This window comes from Cetorhinus maximus, chromosome 15, assembly GCF_964194155.1.
Source record: "Cetorhinus maximus chromosome 15, sCetMax3.hap1.1, whole genome shotgun sequence".
Classification (NCBI taxonomy): Eukaryota; Metazoa; Chordata; class Chondrichthyes; order Lamniformes; family Cetorhinidae; genus Cetorhinus; species Cetorhinus maximus.
The window spans coordinates 27,222,733-27,236,997 of record NC_135893.1 but is presented as its reverse complement, the minus strand read 5'-3'; the positions used below and the strand labels follow the sequence as shown (position 1 = coordinate 27,236,997).

At 43.6% G+C, this 14,265-nt stretch overlaps 1 protein-coding gene across 2 annotated transcripts in view; it reads right to left on the bottom strand.

The window, feature by feature from the left end:
- rcc2 (regulator of chromosome condensation 2) overlaps nucleotides 1-14,018 on the bottom strand; it is a 70,320-nt gene extending 56,302 nt beyond the window's left edge. The window contains exons 1-3 of one of the 2 annotated variants that reach the window (XM_078558180.1): nucleotides 13,279-14,018; nucleotides 4,721-4,814; nucleotides 949-1,092 (exon numbers count right to left, since the gene is read on the bottom strand). In XM_078558180.1, the coding sequence (XP_078414306.1) occupies nucleotides 949-1,092; nucleotides 4,721-4,814; nucleotides 13,279-13,440 (400 nt within the window). In that variant the 5' untranslated portion in view covers nucleotides 13,441-14,018. The remainder of the gene's footprint in view (nucleotides 1-948; nucleotides 1,093-4,720; nucleotides 4,815-13,278) is intronic. The other variant, XM_078558179.1, reaches the window with a different exon arrangement.
- Between the last annotated feature and the right edge of the window lie 247 nt (nucleotides 14,019-14,265).

Below are 14,265 nucleotides of genomic sequence, written 5' to 3'. Positions count from 1 at the left end.
GGTAGACATAGAAAGGGGCGGGGGGAACAGACAAAACATTATGGGCCATAAATACGAGATGGATACTAATAAATCAAACAAGAAATTCAGGAGAAACTTCTTTACCCTGAGATTGGCTAGAATGTGGAACTCAAGTAGTTGAGGGCAATAGCATTGATTCATTTAAGGAGTAAGCACATGACGTAGTGGTATTGTCACTGGACTAGTAATCCAGAGACCCAGAATAATGCTCTGGGGACAAATGCCGCCATGGTAGAATTTGAATTCGATAAAAAAATCTGGAATTAAAAAGTCTAATGATGGCCAAGAAACCATTGCCGATTGTTGTAAAAACCCTTCTGGTTCACTAATGTCCTTTAGGGAAGGAAATCTGCCATCCTTATCTGGTCTGGCCTACACGTGACTCCAGACCCGCAGCAATGTTGTTGCCTTTTAAATGCCCTCTGAACAAGGGCAATTGGGGATGGGCAATAATTGCTGGCCTAGCCAGCAACGCCCACATCCAATGAACAAATTTTTTAAAAAAAGAGTAGAGGGCTATACTAAAAGGGTTAGATGAAAAGGGGAGGGAGGAGACATATATGGAGTATGAACATCAGTATGGACCATTTGGGTCAGGTGACCTATTTCAGCGCTGTACATTTCACACATGCCAGGTTGAACAAAATAGAGGAGAGGTTGGGAAAGAATGAAACCACTTCCTCAACGAAATCACTTCCTCAACAACATGACAAGTAGCTTTCATCTTTAAGGTAGTTAAATGCTACAATTTTAGAAGTGCATACGGGTATTTGTATGCAAGCTTGATAAGCAAATTTCTGTCAGTCAGTAACTTACAGCTGATTCAAGTGATAAAACTTGGAAGCCAATCAGGGTGCACTGAGTCTACAAACTCAATCCAACTGCACTGCTCTTACAACTCCCCTTGTTTCATTTCCAGCTACTCACCCCAGCTCCAGATCTTCCCTTCTGTTGTAATGATGAGATTGTGGGCAGCACATGATCCCGATGACACCGTCCGCACACGTATTCCTGAGAGACATCCGTAACGATTTGGGCCCCAAAGATTCTGCCCCAGGTTACGGTATGCAGCTGAAACAATTAAAACGAGTTTAGCTACTAGCCATTGCCAAACACATTAAAACAATGCGACATAATTGCCTCTCTGACATTTCAGTCATTTTCACATCACCAACAGAAAATTGCTGGCTCCAAGATTACAGTAATTAACATACTTATGCAAACGTTGTGGTCACCCAAGTTGCACCTCAAAAAAATAAATCAACCATATTATTACTACTGATTGAGAATCAATGTGCATACTGTAAATAAAATGAATATTTAATAAAAACAGGCAAAATAACACAGTGGAATCACTATCAGATGGAAGGGAAGTCCTCCGCAATACAAGTCTATTCTTTCTGAATTATGTTAATTCATAATATTTGAAGTCCAAAACATCAGTGATGTTTTATGTACCAGACCCAATTCAAATTAAGCAACTTAATTAGATGATCTCGCATGTAAGGCTCAGCTCTAGGAGAATTCAGCAAATATTGGAGGTTCGTATCATTCACTGTTACAATTTAAGTAAACTGAGTGGGAGCAATTCAAGGAATATGGGGGCTAAATTCACACAGCCCTGTAAACAGGCACAGGGATTATCATCATCTTACCATGCCCATTTGTGTGCATCGCAATCAATGTCTTGCTGTCTGCTCATTTCAATTTCAATCTCAAACCAGCATCACCCGCGCTATTGATTGGCCCCCTGCTAATGTAGCCAGCCAACAGTGTGGGTAGCAAGCACCATCTAAAGCTAGCATGCTCTACTTAAAGAGGAGGTGCTTTGTGGTCAGAGCAGGTGCTGACAGTCAGTCATTCATGAAGCAAATGTTACCCAGAAAATATTGAAGAATGTCACAACATGTCTCCAAGGTTTCTGGATGCTGAACTAGTGGTCTTAGTCAAGGAGGTGGGAATGAGAAGAGATAAACTGTATTCACAGGGGTCCAGGAGGCCCTCCAGACATCCTCAGAACACTATGGAAGCAAACTGCCATAGAGGCCAATGCCAGGAGCCTTGCCGAGGGCCTAGCTGTGATGTCACAAGAAGTTCAAATGACCTCATACAAGTAGTTATGGTCAGCAAATGCAGCTTCAAATGCCATATCCTATCAACTGCACCACTGGCCTTAGGCGCTACTCAATGCACCACACTTTCATCTCTTAAATATCGCTAATGTTTAGCAATCAGGGCAATCACACCTGACACTCATATGCTTGACCACACACTCAAGACACTAACTGCTGTAAGTCTCACAACTACATCCTCACTGGTTGCACACATTGCCAGCTATTCAACTATGACAGGCCTATCAGCTAAATAGATTCCATAACATCCAGTGACACACTTCCAGTTCTCTTGGAGGACAAGGTAATGCACAACCAAAAGCAGCAGGAGCTAACTGGAGGGGGCTAAATGAACCTAAATAACCCCTCCACAGAGGAGACAGAGTTGGCTTTTATTGGGACAACGATTGCTGAGGCTGTAGCCAAAAGGTAGGGATGAAATCACTGAAGATGTCAGTATCCTCATGCCTCATCCTACAGATTTCTGTCATGCAGGGGACAGCTTGCAACCCTGCAAGCTCAGACTGCTGTCATTGTGGTTGTAGATGAGTGTGCAAAGAGGCTTGCAGGGTGTCACATCAGTTCAGCAATCTGACCTCCAGCAGGTTAGCTAGGATTGCTGAGATGGAGCTCGGGGTACTGGTAGCGGTTCATCCTCTCTAATGCCCTTGCTGTTGTCTGCCAGCCAGCCAGCCCAGGCTGCTGCTGCCCATGCGGAGGCGATGCAGTCCCAAGCCAGGCCTTTGAGATTTCCCTCCACAGTCACCTGCAGTCTCTTCCACAAAAATCAGCAACCTTCCACTAGCCACACTGTAGCCTGTGGGTCAGGACTACGTAGAAGCACTAGGACAGGCAAAGGCACAAGGGAGGCAGGCATCGGGGGAGTGCACAAAGCAATTATCGACTTTTGTATGCATTATGGCATGATTTCATTCACAATTTGGGTCAGGAATGTTTATTTTATGCTGGTTTTGATTTCTGTGTTGTGGCCGGGTCCTGTGGTAGTCAGTGACGGGAGAAGGGAAGATGTAGGACTGTTTGTTAATGGCAGAATTGGGGTTGCAGTTCCTGGTATTGCACTCGGATAAGTTCTTCACAGACAGCCTGGGCAAAAAGACATTGTTAAAAGCAAAATATTGCAGATGCTGGAAATCTGAAATAAAAACAGAAACTGCTGGAAAAATTCAGGTCTGGCAGTATCTGTGAGGAGAGAAACAGAGTTAATGTTGAGTCCATATGACTCTTCATCGAAAAGGTTGCCTCCTTCCTTTCCCCTTCTCCTGAGCTACTCGCTATATTGCTATTGCAAGAGCTGTCTCCTCATGATGGCAAGGGTGTGCAGTGTGCAACAGACCTTTGCAAACCTGAATACTGCTCTGCCAAGTACTGGAGGGCTCCTCTAGAGTGGTCCAGACAAAGTTAGTGTTGCTTCAGCACACCAGTGGTCTGCTCTATCACATTTCATGGGGCGGCACAGCTTTCATTATATGCATGCTGCTCACTGGGATCATCAGCCATGTTGTCAGCAGCTAGCCTTTGTTGCCTAGTAGCCACTCTTGGGTTTGGCATGATGGATTAAGTTCAGCTAGCACAATGGACTGCCACTGAAAAACTGATTCAAGACTGCTGCCAGGATACCTGGAATAAACAGTATGATTCACGGCCAATGGTCCCATACCAGGTGCGTCTGTTCCGGCACAGGGCATAGTTAACACATGACTGTCTGCAAAGTAATGTGTGGCAATGGCACACAACACCCCTAACAAATCTGTGTGCTTGCTCTGCCTGCTTGTGTTTGACAAGAGAATGAAAGGTAGCGGCAGATTTCAGTGAGGACATTCTTATTGAGGTTCAGGCGTTTCATATATTGTTCCTCAGAGGTTCAGGTATAGAAACTGCTCCCTGAACACCCTGAGTAAATCTAGCCTCCTGCTGAGAGCCATTCTTCTCCCTCCTTTTCCTTCCCCCTCTTCCAGCAGTTTACCCTGCTCTGAGTGGCCTCTGCCCATTCTCCAAGTCAACTATATTCCAAAGTGAATTGCTTAACAGTGCACCCAGGTCTTGTGCAGAAGCTTTGAACTCAACAAGAAGTCCTTTAGCCCCTGCCACACCACCTACTGTTGACTTCTGCAACCTGAAACTTCTACAGAAAGCACTTGTAGAATCATAGCAACAGCCAAAGGAATATCAATCAACACTTAACTCGTAACTAGCTGATGATCCCTTTCAATAGTCCTGTTGCATTGAGCAGCATAAAAGACCCCACATGTTCAGCAAGGGCGAGAGGGTGTCCCTTGGACACTGAGCTGCAAAATTATATCACTAGCAGTAAATCAACACTGTGCACTGATGACATTGTGGTCTGTCTGCTCTGCGTCTTTTCAGGTGTTCACTGCACACAATTATGCCCTCACCAATATGGCATCCAGTAAAATTCACCCCACTAGTGTGCTCACCCCTATCAGCATTTGAATTCTTAAGGGCCCAAAACACAGGCATTAATGAACCTGATTTGTCGCTGTGTGTATTCACATGGAGGTGATCAGCACCAATGTCACAGATACATATTCAGAAGTGTAGCATCCTACCTTGTTGCTTAGGGACTTCTTTACGACCAATCAAGTCCCAGTTTGTGGCTCCACAGATAAGAAGCTGACCTTTGCACTTTGATCCTTCCAGTTTCTGTGGGAAAGCATCAGGAGAGAAACATTCAGGTGCATGAGAGATTACAGGAGCCAGTCACAGCATTTAGTAAATTGTACAGGAGCAAAGCAGTTATATCCCATGTTCCTTCATGTAGAAATCTGAGGTTTAAAATAAAAATTAAAAATAAAGCTATGGTGGACATTCTGGTACTTAAGTTCCACGTGGGCTTCCTCACACCCAGTATTGCTAGTATGAAAGCAAAATACTACAGATCTTGGAAATTTGAAATAAAAACAGAAAATGTGAGAAACTCTCAGCAGGTCTTTGGAGAGCGTATACAGAGTCCTGATGAAAGGTCAGGGCTGGAAACGTTAGCTCTGTTTTCTCTCTCCACAGGTATGGCCAGACCTGCAGAGGCATTTTCTGTTTTTATTTCAGTATTGCTACTTGTTGCACAGAAGAAAACTACATGGTAAAAAACTGAAACAAGAACTGAGAAAAACTCCACCCCGGAGTGGTAACTCTACTGACAAAAAAACAAAAATACCTGGAAAAACTCAGCAGGTCTGACAGCATCTGCGGAGAGGAACACAGTTAACGTTTTGAGTCCGTATGACTCTTCAACAGAACTAAGGAAAAATAGAAAAGAGGTGAAATATAAGCTGGTTTAAGGGGGGTGGGACAGGTAGAGCTGGATAGAGGGCCAGTGATAGGTGGAGATAACCAAAAGATGTCAATAGACAAAAGGTCAAAGAGGTGTTGGGGTGTTGAAGGTGGTGATATCATCTAAGGAATGTGATAATAGGTGACATTAAGGGTAGAAAGCAGGACGAGCAAGGTACAGATAGCCCTAGTGGGGGTGGGGAGGGGGGAAGGGATCGAAATAGGCTAAAAGGTAGAGATAAAACAATGGATGGAAATACATTTAAAAATATTGGAAATAGGTAGGAAAAGAAAAATCTATATAAATTATTGGAAAAAAGGGGGATCGGAAAGGGGGTGGGGATAGAGGAGAAAGTTCATAATCTAAAATTGTTGAACTCAATATTCAGTCCAGAAGGCTGTAAAGTGCCTAGTCGGAAGATGAGGTGCTGTTCCTCCAGTTTGCGTTGAGCTTCACTGGAACAATGCAGCAGGCCAAGGACGGACATGTGGGCATGAGTGTTGAAATGGCAAGCGACAGGGAGGTGATGGACCACGTGAAAATGATGGAGAGGTAGAAATTGGAAGCAAAATTAATAAATTTCCACCCATCATTTTCACATGGTCCATCTCTGACACTTCTCTTCCCTTCCTTGACCTCTCTGTCTAAATTTCTGGTGATGGACTGTCCACCAATATTCATTACAAGCCTACCAACTCCCACAGCTACCTCGACTACAGCTCCTCACACCCCACTTCCTGTAAGGACTCCATCCCATTCTCTCAGTTCCTTCGCCTCCGTCGCATCTGTTCTGATGATGCCACTTTCAAAAACAGTTCCTCTGACATGTCTTCCTTCTTCCTTAACTGAGGTTTTCCACCCACGATGGTTGACAGGGCCCTCAACCGTGTCCGGCCCATCTCCCGCGCATCCACCCTCACACCTTCCCCTCCCTCCCAGAACCATGATAGGGTCCCCCTTGCCCTCACTTATCACCCCACCAGCCTCCGCATTCAGAGGATCATCCTCCGCCATTTCCGCCAACTCCAGCATGATGCCACCACCAAACACATCTTCCCTTCACCGCACCCCCCCGGCGGCATTCCGTAGGGATCGTTCCCTCCGGAACACCCTGGTCCACTCCTCCATCAACCCCTACACCTCAACCCCCTCCCACGGCACCTTGCCATGCAACCCCAGAAGGTGCCACACCTGCCCCTTTACTTCCCCCCTCCTCACCGTCCAAGGGCCCAAACACTCCTTTCAAGTGAAACAGCACTTCACTTGCACTTCCCTCAATTTAGTCTACTGCATTCGCTGCTCCCAATGTGGTTTCCTCTACATTAGAGAGACCAAACGCAGACTTGGGTGACCGCTTTGCAGAACACCTTCGGTATGTCCGCAAGCATGACCCAGACCTCCCTGTTCCTTGCCATTTCAACACTCCACCCTGCTCTCATGCCCACATGTCCGTCCTTGGCTTGCTGCATTGTTCCAGTGAAGCTCAATGCAAACTGGAGGAACAGCACCTCATCTTCCGACTAGGCACTTTACAGCCTTCTGGACTGAATATTGAGTTCAACAATTTTAGATCATGAACTCTCTCCTCCATCCCCACCCCCCCTTTCCAATAATTCATATAGATTTATCTTTTCCTACCTATTTCCATTATTTTTAAATGTATTTCCATCCATTGTTTTATCTCTACCTTTTAGCCTATTTCGATCCCTTCCCCCCATCCCACCCCCACTAGGGCTATCTGTACCTTGCTCGTCCTGCTTTCTACCCTTAATGTCACCTATTATCACATTCCTTAGATAATATCACCACCTTCAACACCTCTTTGTCCTTTTGTCTGTGACATCTTTTGGTTATCTCCACCTATCACTGGCTCTCTATCCAGCTCTACCTGTCCCACCCCCACCCCCCTTAAACCAGCTTATATTTCACCTCTTTTCTATTTTTCCTTAGTTCTGTTGAAGAGTCATACGGACTCGAAACGTTAACTGTGTACCTCTCCGCAGATGCTGTCAGACCTGCTGAGTTTTTCCAGGTATTTTTGTTTTGGATTTCCAGCATCCGCAGTTTTTTGCTTTTATATTATGGTAACTCTACTGATGCTGACTGACCAGTGCTTCCAGCACCTTGATGTTGTTTGGATACTTACAGCTTTTCAAATGGCATTTTGGCAAGTCACATGGTTTGGTTGATGTTATTTGAGATAATCCGCATACCACAATCTTGTGCGCGCCAAAGCCAATGGACAATTCACCAAGTTGAGATATCAAAAAATAAGTTTAGTTTGTAGGATTGTAACACATTGCGCTAGAAAGCTCTTTATAAAACTGGCACAACATAACTTCTCACAAGTCTTCAGTTTACAACTTCATCTGCATGTCAAACCCTCCGTGACAAGCTCATTTTTCAAAAAAACAAAAACATCTTCCAAAAACAGCCTTGTAACAAAATAAAATCTAAATATGGATCAGCCCACTTCTGTGGATTTATTTTCAGCATCTGCTTCAAAAGAGTAACGAAAGTCTTCCATGAGTCAGTGATTCCGTTGATCAAGATAGTTCCTTCAGACTAAAGCACAAAGGCATTTCTTCAGGGCATCCAGTTGTGCTATAGATGATCTGAACACAAAATGGCGTAGTGAAGAGAGGCCTATATGCTGCATTTGAACACTTTTTTAATGGTAGTGCCAAGTGCTGCCATTTCCCTACATTGTATGATCCAATCAGCACTGCCAGAGATCACGTAGCTACAAGGCTTAAATGGGCCTTTCCAATTCCGGTTGGTTCTAAAATCTCCTGAGACCAGTCATTAGATGAGCCAAGTCAGATTAAATACGTCTGTGGCCTATTTCATACAGAAAACTCCTATGGTAAAATGGCCTTTTTCACAAAAATACAAAGATGGGAATGTGTTGGCACGCTGCAAATACATTTAAAATACAAGTCCAATCATTGAAATAAAAACAAAACCTGGTTATTCAGATTTCTAGAATCTGAATTGCAGTTACTTTATATGTTGTGACAGGATGGAATGACATGGCTCATCACTAGTGAATGGTGATGCACTCTTCATCCTGCTATAATCAAAAATCACTAATATTGAAAAGCTGTTTTCTTTTAATTTGGTCCTTCCTTAGCCATATTAATCGACTCCACCGTGCTACCAAGTGTTGTTACCGATTTGCACGCAAGCCTTATTCTAGGCCACTCCATGCTTGCAGACGTAGACATGGGCCATCAAGTACAGTTCTCACATTACTGTGAGGGATGCTCAGTGACAGGGTAGGCTGGGAGTTTATTGGGTTGGGTGTGGGGTGGGGTTGTTGGTTATCGACACTGGGTTGAGACAATGGGTGGGGCTTGTCTTTCTGGTTATGGAAACTTGACATGATTCCTGGAAAGGATCCCATACCTCTTGGTCTATTTCCTCAACAACATGTACTTTATTTGCTCTGATGGATAAAAATGAGCTTTCCCATACATTTCCTATGGGGGTGGGGGTTTGGGCACTGGGTTTCACTCAGGGCAGTGCATCTTCTTGCTGCAAAGATATGCACAAGCCTCGTGAGTGCCATGTTCCTTGACCTACTTGAAGCTGGGTCATTTCATCCAGTGCACCTATTTTTGTCATCTCCAGGGCTAACACTTCAAACCAAGACCCTGCTGTGTTGTGCTCTATAGAATCCAACAGACCAATCTCATCACAACTGGCTGCCCGCAATGCAAAATTGCTCCAGAGATGCACCTCAGACCTCAACCACATCTCAGATCTCTACCGTTCATGCTGAGCAACACCAAAAACTTATGAGGCTTTTCAAATTGTGATCGGCACCCTCTCCTTGGTCCTGGGAGAAACCCTCATTGCTCTACACCTGCAGAATAATCAAGAAGGGTCTAATCCAGTGCTCTTCACTGCAAGGCCCTCGAGCTAGTGACGGCTCCCATCAACACTAAGTGCAGCTCCCCAACTCCATCCACCCATTTTCAGTAACCGCCTTATCGTCAGAGGGTCGCGGCGAGCCAGAGCCCAACCCAGCATTACCTTCCTATTTAATTTTATTTTTAATGTTAAAAATGCGTACCGAGTCTGCCAAAAATCAGCCTTCTTTAACATGTCACATTCACCACATGGTACAATGTGTGCCAATATGTATATCTAAGTATGTGGGTTGTATAGTAACAGTTATGTTACCATAGCAACCACCATAGAACTAGCAGAGCATTCAACTCTTGGTGTTTATTTTTTGGCTCAAGTGACTTACTGAAGTCGTAAGCAATTATAATTTAGTCGTCAATGTGGCTCTCACACTGCAGGTTTTTTGCTACAGTGGCCCTTACTTGAAAGATGGTGAAGACAAACTGGTCTAATCCTTCACAAATCTCACCCTGACAAACTGTAAAGATTCTTAGTGGAGTGCTTATTCCTACCTTATGATTTGTTTAAAATTACATAAAAGAATATTCAAAATAACCAAAGCAAGCAACATTTGTGCAGCATTTGTGGCTCTGAGGCTAAAGCATTAAGAGGGATAGTACAATTGTTGTACAATAGTACAAAAGTACCCAAATTGGGATGCAAAGACAAGGCTTGAATGTGGAATGCCTTTAATATAACTTTTAAAATGAAAATCTATGTTGGTAGAAAGGAGACTCAATCACTTGATAGGCAACTTTGAACAATGAAGGCTGCCAATTGTTGCATTTTTACGGGAGAACTATCACAAACATAAGAACATAAGAAAGAACATTGTTGAAGGTCATTGCTACACAGATGTATTCAAATCAACAGTGGTGTATAGTGTTAGTTTTATTGGGCCTTTTGTGGTGTTCAGTGCTGGGCTAAATCATTTTAAAGTGTATATATACATACATACATATACACACACACACATACACACACATATATATATTCCAACAATTTAAATAAAAAGGTGATATAGTCACCCTAACATCCCAAAAGATAAACTCTAACTTTGTGCCACATCGAACAAGGAAAACCTGTAGTTCCATCCCAGATCTCTCCTGAATAAGTACATAAGTACATGTGTGAACGTAAGATAGGATCAGGCTTGAAGACCTCCTGACATTCACTATCAAGACTCAGGCATGAAATATCAATTAGGTGAGTTACCAGAGGCCAATCACCACACCCAGGACAGGGAAATTTGGAGGAATATAAAAAAAGCATTGAACAGTACAATAATAGCCCAGGACCAGATTCCCTCCCTGCTAGGCCACTTTGTACTGCCGCCAAAAGGTAACTATCCTTGTGGCTCCATGGGAAACAAAGGAAGCTGCTCCCTTAGGCTTCTGAGACCAGATCCAGAGGTCCGTGACTATCGAGGGACCCAGATACTGGCCATTTCACTGTCCAACAATTGGGCAAAAACAAAGATGTTGAACAAGGGACAACTTTTTAATGTCTCTTCCCCTCTTCCAAACATAATGCTGTTAACTCCCAAGTGCTAGGTATATCCAATTACAAAAAAGAACTGTGCAGCACACAACTGCCACGGTGCAGCTGTTTTGGAAAATGCATGCACATTTTAATTCTATGCTTTCTAATAAACATACAACCTGCAAGCTGGAACATTCAGAGCTAAAAGTTGTGCAACGAAGAACCTCTCTGTTTTCCTCCCAAGATTTGCACCATTGCTCCTAAACTTTTCTCTCATCTACCCTAAGCTCCAAATATGCATCCAATGTTCCTCCTTCCCAGAACCACAGTGTTGAAGTACAGAAATCGTCACTGAATTGAGTCAGAGGTGGTGCACTCTGTTGCAGGCCCACAAAACTCTGGAGCTCCCAGTTTCCCCTTCCTTCTTGGGACTTATCTTACTTAACCCACTACTACTTGATTTCGCTCACTTTTCTCCAATCCTGAATTTATGCTATGGACAAATATAAAACGTATTCATTCTTGTTTGCAAAACACAGCGCTGCTGGTAGAAAATAAACAAGTGCTGGAAAAACTCCACAGATGCTGCCAGACCTGCCGAGAGAGAAACAGAGTTAACGTTAAGTCCAATATGTCTCTTCTTTGGAACTCTTCCAGTTCCGAAAAAGTCATATTGGACTCGAAACATTAACTGTGTTTTTCTCTCTCCACAGATGCAACCAGGCTGGTTGAGTTTTCCAGCACTTTAATGTTTTTATTTCAGATCTCCAGCATCCACAGTATTTTGCTTTCATTACAGGGCTGCTATAATATAAATATTATATAATAATAATGAACCATTGTGAGCAGTGCAGTATAATAAGCAGTAAGATATGGTAAGGTAATTAGCCATAGTCCACAAAGGACCATAGGCAAAAGCACTAATGAAATATAAGATAAACATCGCCAGTTAAAGTTCTGACCAAGGGCTTTCGGAAATTCCAACTTATATAATCACACTCTTTAAAATGCAGCTTTTAAATCAAGTATGTTCCAATATCTCCCCCCCGACCCCCATTATGTCCAGTTTGCAGCATCTCGTGTTTGCACCATCTCGTGTTTGCACCTCTGGTTGGAGCAGCGTTTGCTGCCAGGGACTCCGGGGTTGATTGACAAGCGAGGCCGGAGCATGCGCAGTGAGTCTCCCCCGCCGCCCGAGAAATGGCGGGAAATTGGAGCAGCGGAAACAGACGAAAAAATTTTTTTGAAAAAAAAATATTTTATTCCCCCTCCCAAAAAAACAAGAAAGTTAATCAAATAAACCTAACCGTGACATCCGATATTTAAAGAAAAAAATAAGGTAAAGAAAAGAAAAGAAAAGTGACTATGACGGGAAGTTTAAATTTTTTTTAAAAAAAAATCAGGTTTCAGGAAAATATCGAAGTTTGAATTGTAAACATTTCTGTGAATAAAAGTGGCGGAAGATGAATTAAATGTTTTTGAGGGGAAGCGGAGGTCGGTTTGTGTGTGCGGGGGGGGGGGAAATGCCGCCGCTTCGGGCTCGGCGTGCGGCCTAGTCGGGGCGGGGGGGGTGGTTGGTAGCGAGGGAGAAGCCCGAGTCCCGGCAGAGCCACGACCCGCGGGTCCCGGGACCTCCACGAACGAACACAAAAAAAAAATCCCTCTCCTCAGACACACACAGGGCGAAGGCTCCAGTGTTTGAACTCTCCATTATTGAATTATCCCGTCCGCCTCTTCGATTCGAGGCTCCTCCGCGCCTGGGCCGCGACTCACAGGAGGAGGAAAAAGAAAATCCCCAAACCCCACACACAGACAAAAAAAAACCCCAAATCCTCCACACAAAACATATAAAAACCCCTCGCCCCTTCAAACAAAAACAAAAATAATAACACGGATTTTTAAAAAAACCCACTAAAATAAAGAAAAAAAGCTGAGGTAAAGCTGCTGATTTAAAGCCTTCAAAATGTGTGTTTCTTAAAAAAAAAAGCGAGGTCGAAAAGTACAAACCCCCCCAAACGCGGGTTCCAAATTTAAAGAAAACTCAACAACCGGCTCTTGTCTGGTTAAAAATAAAATCATTTAAAGAAGGGTGTCGCTCTACAGGCCCGGCTTCTTTGTTCAGGCCTCGAAACATTTATTTTTCCTCCCCCCACCCCCACTTCCCCCAATCAAGTTTAAAAAGTTCGGACTTTTAAAGTTTAAAACGTTCAGGGAATTTCTTTTTAAAAATAAACTTTTCGAGAAGGAAGAAAAAAGGAACTTTTTTTTGTGCCAGAAACCTCTTCCCAGACGTTAAGTTTTAATGGTTTATTTATTTTAGCTCCGTCTGAAGGATAACATGGGTTTGAAGGATTGATTGGAAAAGAAAAATAAACCCCCACCCCCTCAAAAAAAAGTTGCCCCCCCTCCCCAATTCCGCCACAAAGCCCCGGGCTTTCTTACTATTTTTTCCTTGGTCTCCTCCGGCTCGTTGACGGTCTGAAGGACGGGTTTGCCCATCTTCTTGCCGGGATTCTCCAGCTCCAGCTCCTCTTCATCGCTGAAGTCTCTTTCTCTTTTCCTTCCACCTTTCATTTTCTTTTTGTCCACCTTCTTGCGAGGCATCTTGTCTCAAACAACAACAACAACAGCAGCAGCAAAGAGGGGGTGGGGGGGGGAAGCAAATCCCCAATTTTTACCCCCCAAAAAAGTAAAAGAAAATCGTCCTCTAAGCAAAATTAATTCCTTTCTTTCCAAAACAAAAAAATCTCCTCTGCAGGTGATTAAATATCCACCAACTTGATTGAAAGTCACTAAATTCTATCTTTTTTTTTCCCCCTGCCGGGTTTTAAACCCTTAGATTTGTCTCCTTTCTTCCCCCTTTTCCCCCCTCAGACTCTGCCTTTTTATTGATCTGAACAATAGATCTGTGTCTGAAACAAACCACGTGGACCCGCCTCACATCTGTCTGCCCCTTTTATCTATATATATATTTATATATATTCTAAATAATTAAAGCATCAAACTTCCGCCTTTTCCTTCCTCCTCAAAACCATACACCAAAGTGCGCTGCTTTTCCCCCCCCCCCCTCTCCTTCTTTGTCCCGTTCTCAGATCAACTTTAAGTACCTGGATTCGTTTAATTGGGAAGAAATGATGTGGTTGTTGCAAATGTGTTATGGGGGAGGGAGGCTGGGTTATTTTCTGTAGGTCTTTTTTTTATATTCCAGCCCACCCGCCGTTAGGTTAAAATGTAAATCTGCCCCTGTGTCTGTGACATGATGTGACAGCTCTCTATTCACAATCAGTCATGGACATACATCCCAGGAAGGAAAACCAGTTTCTACAAAAGAAATCCCTGAAAACTCCTCAGACATTGACATCTGCTGGCTGGGAGAGGCCCTTTAAACCCAGTTTTCATCGTTTTTTTTTTACATAGTTCACTTAAGGT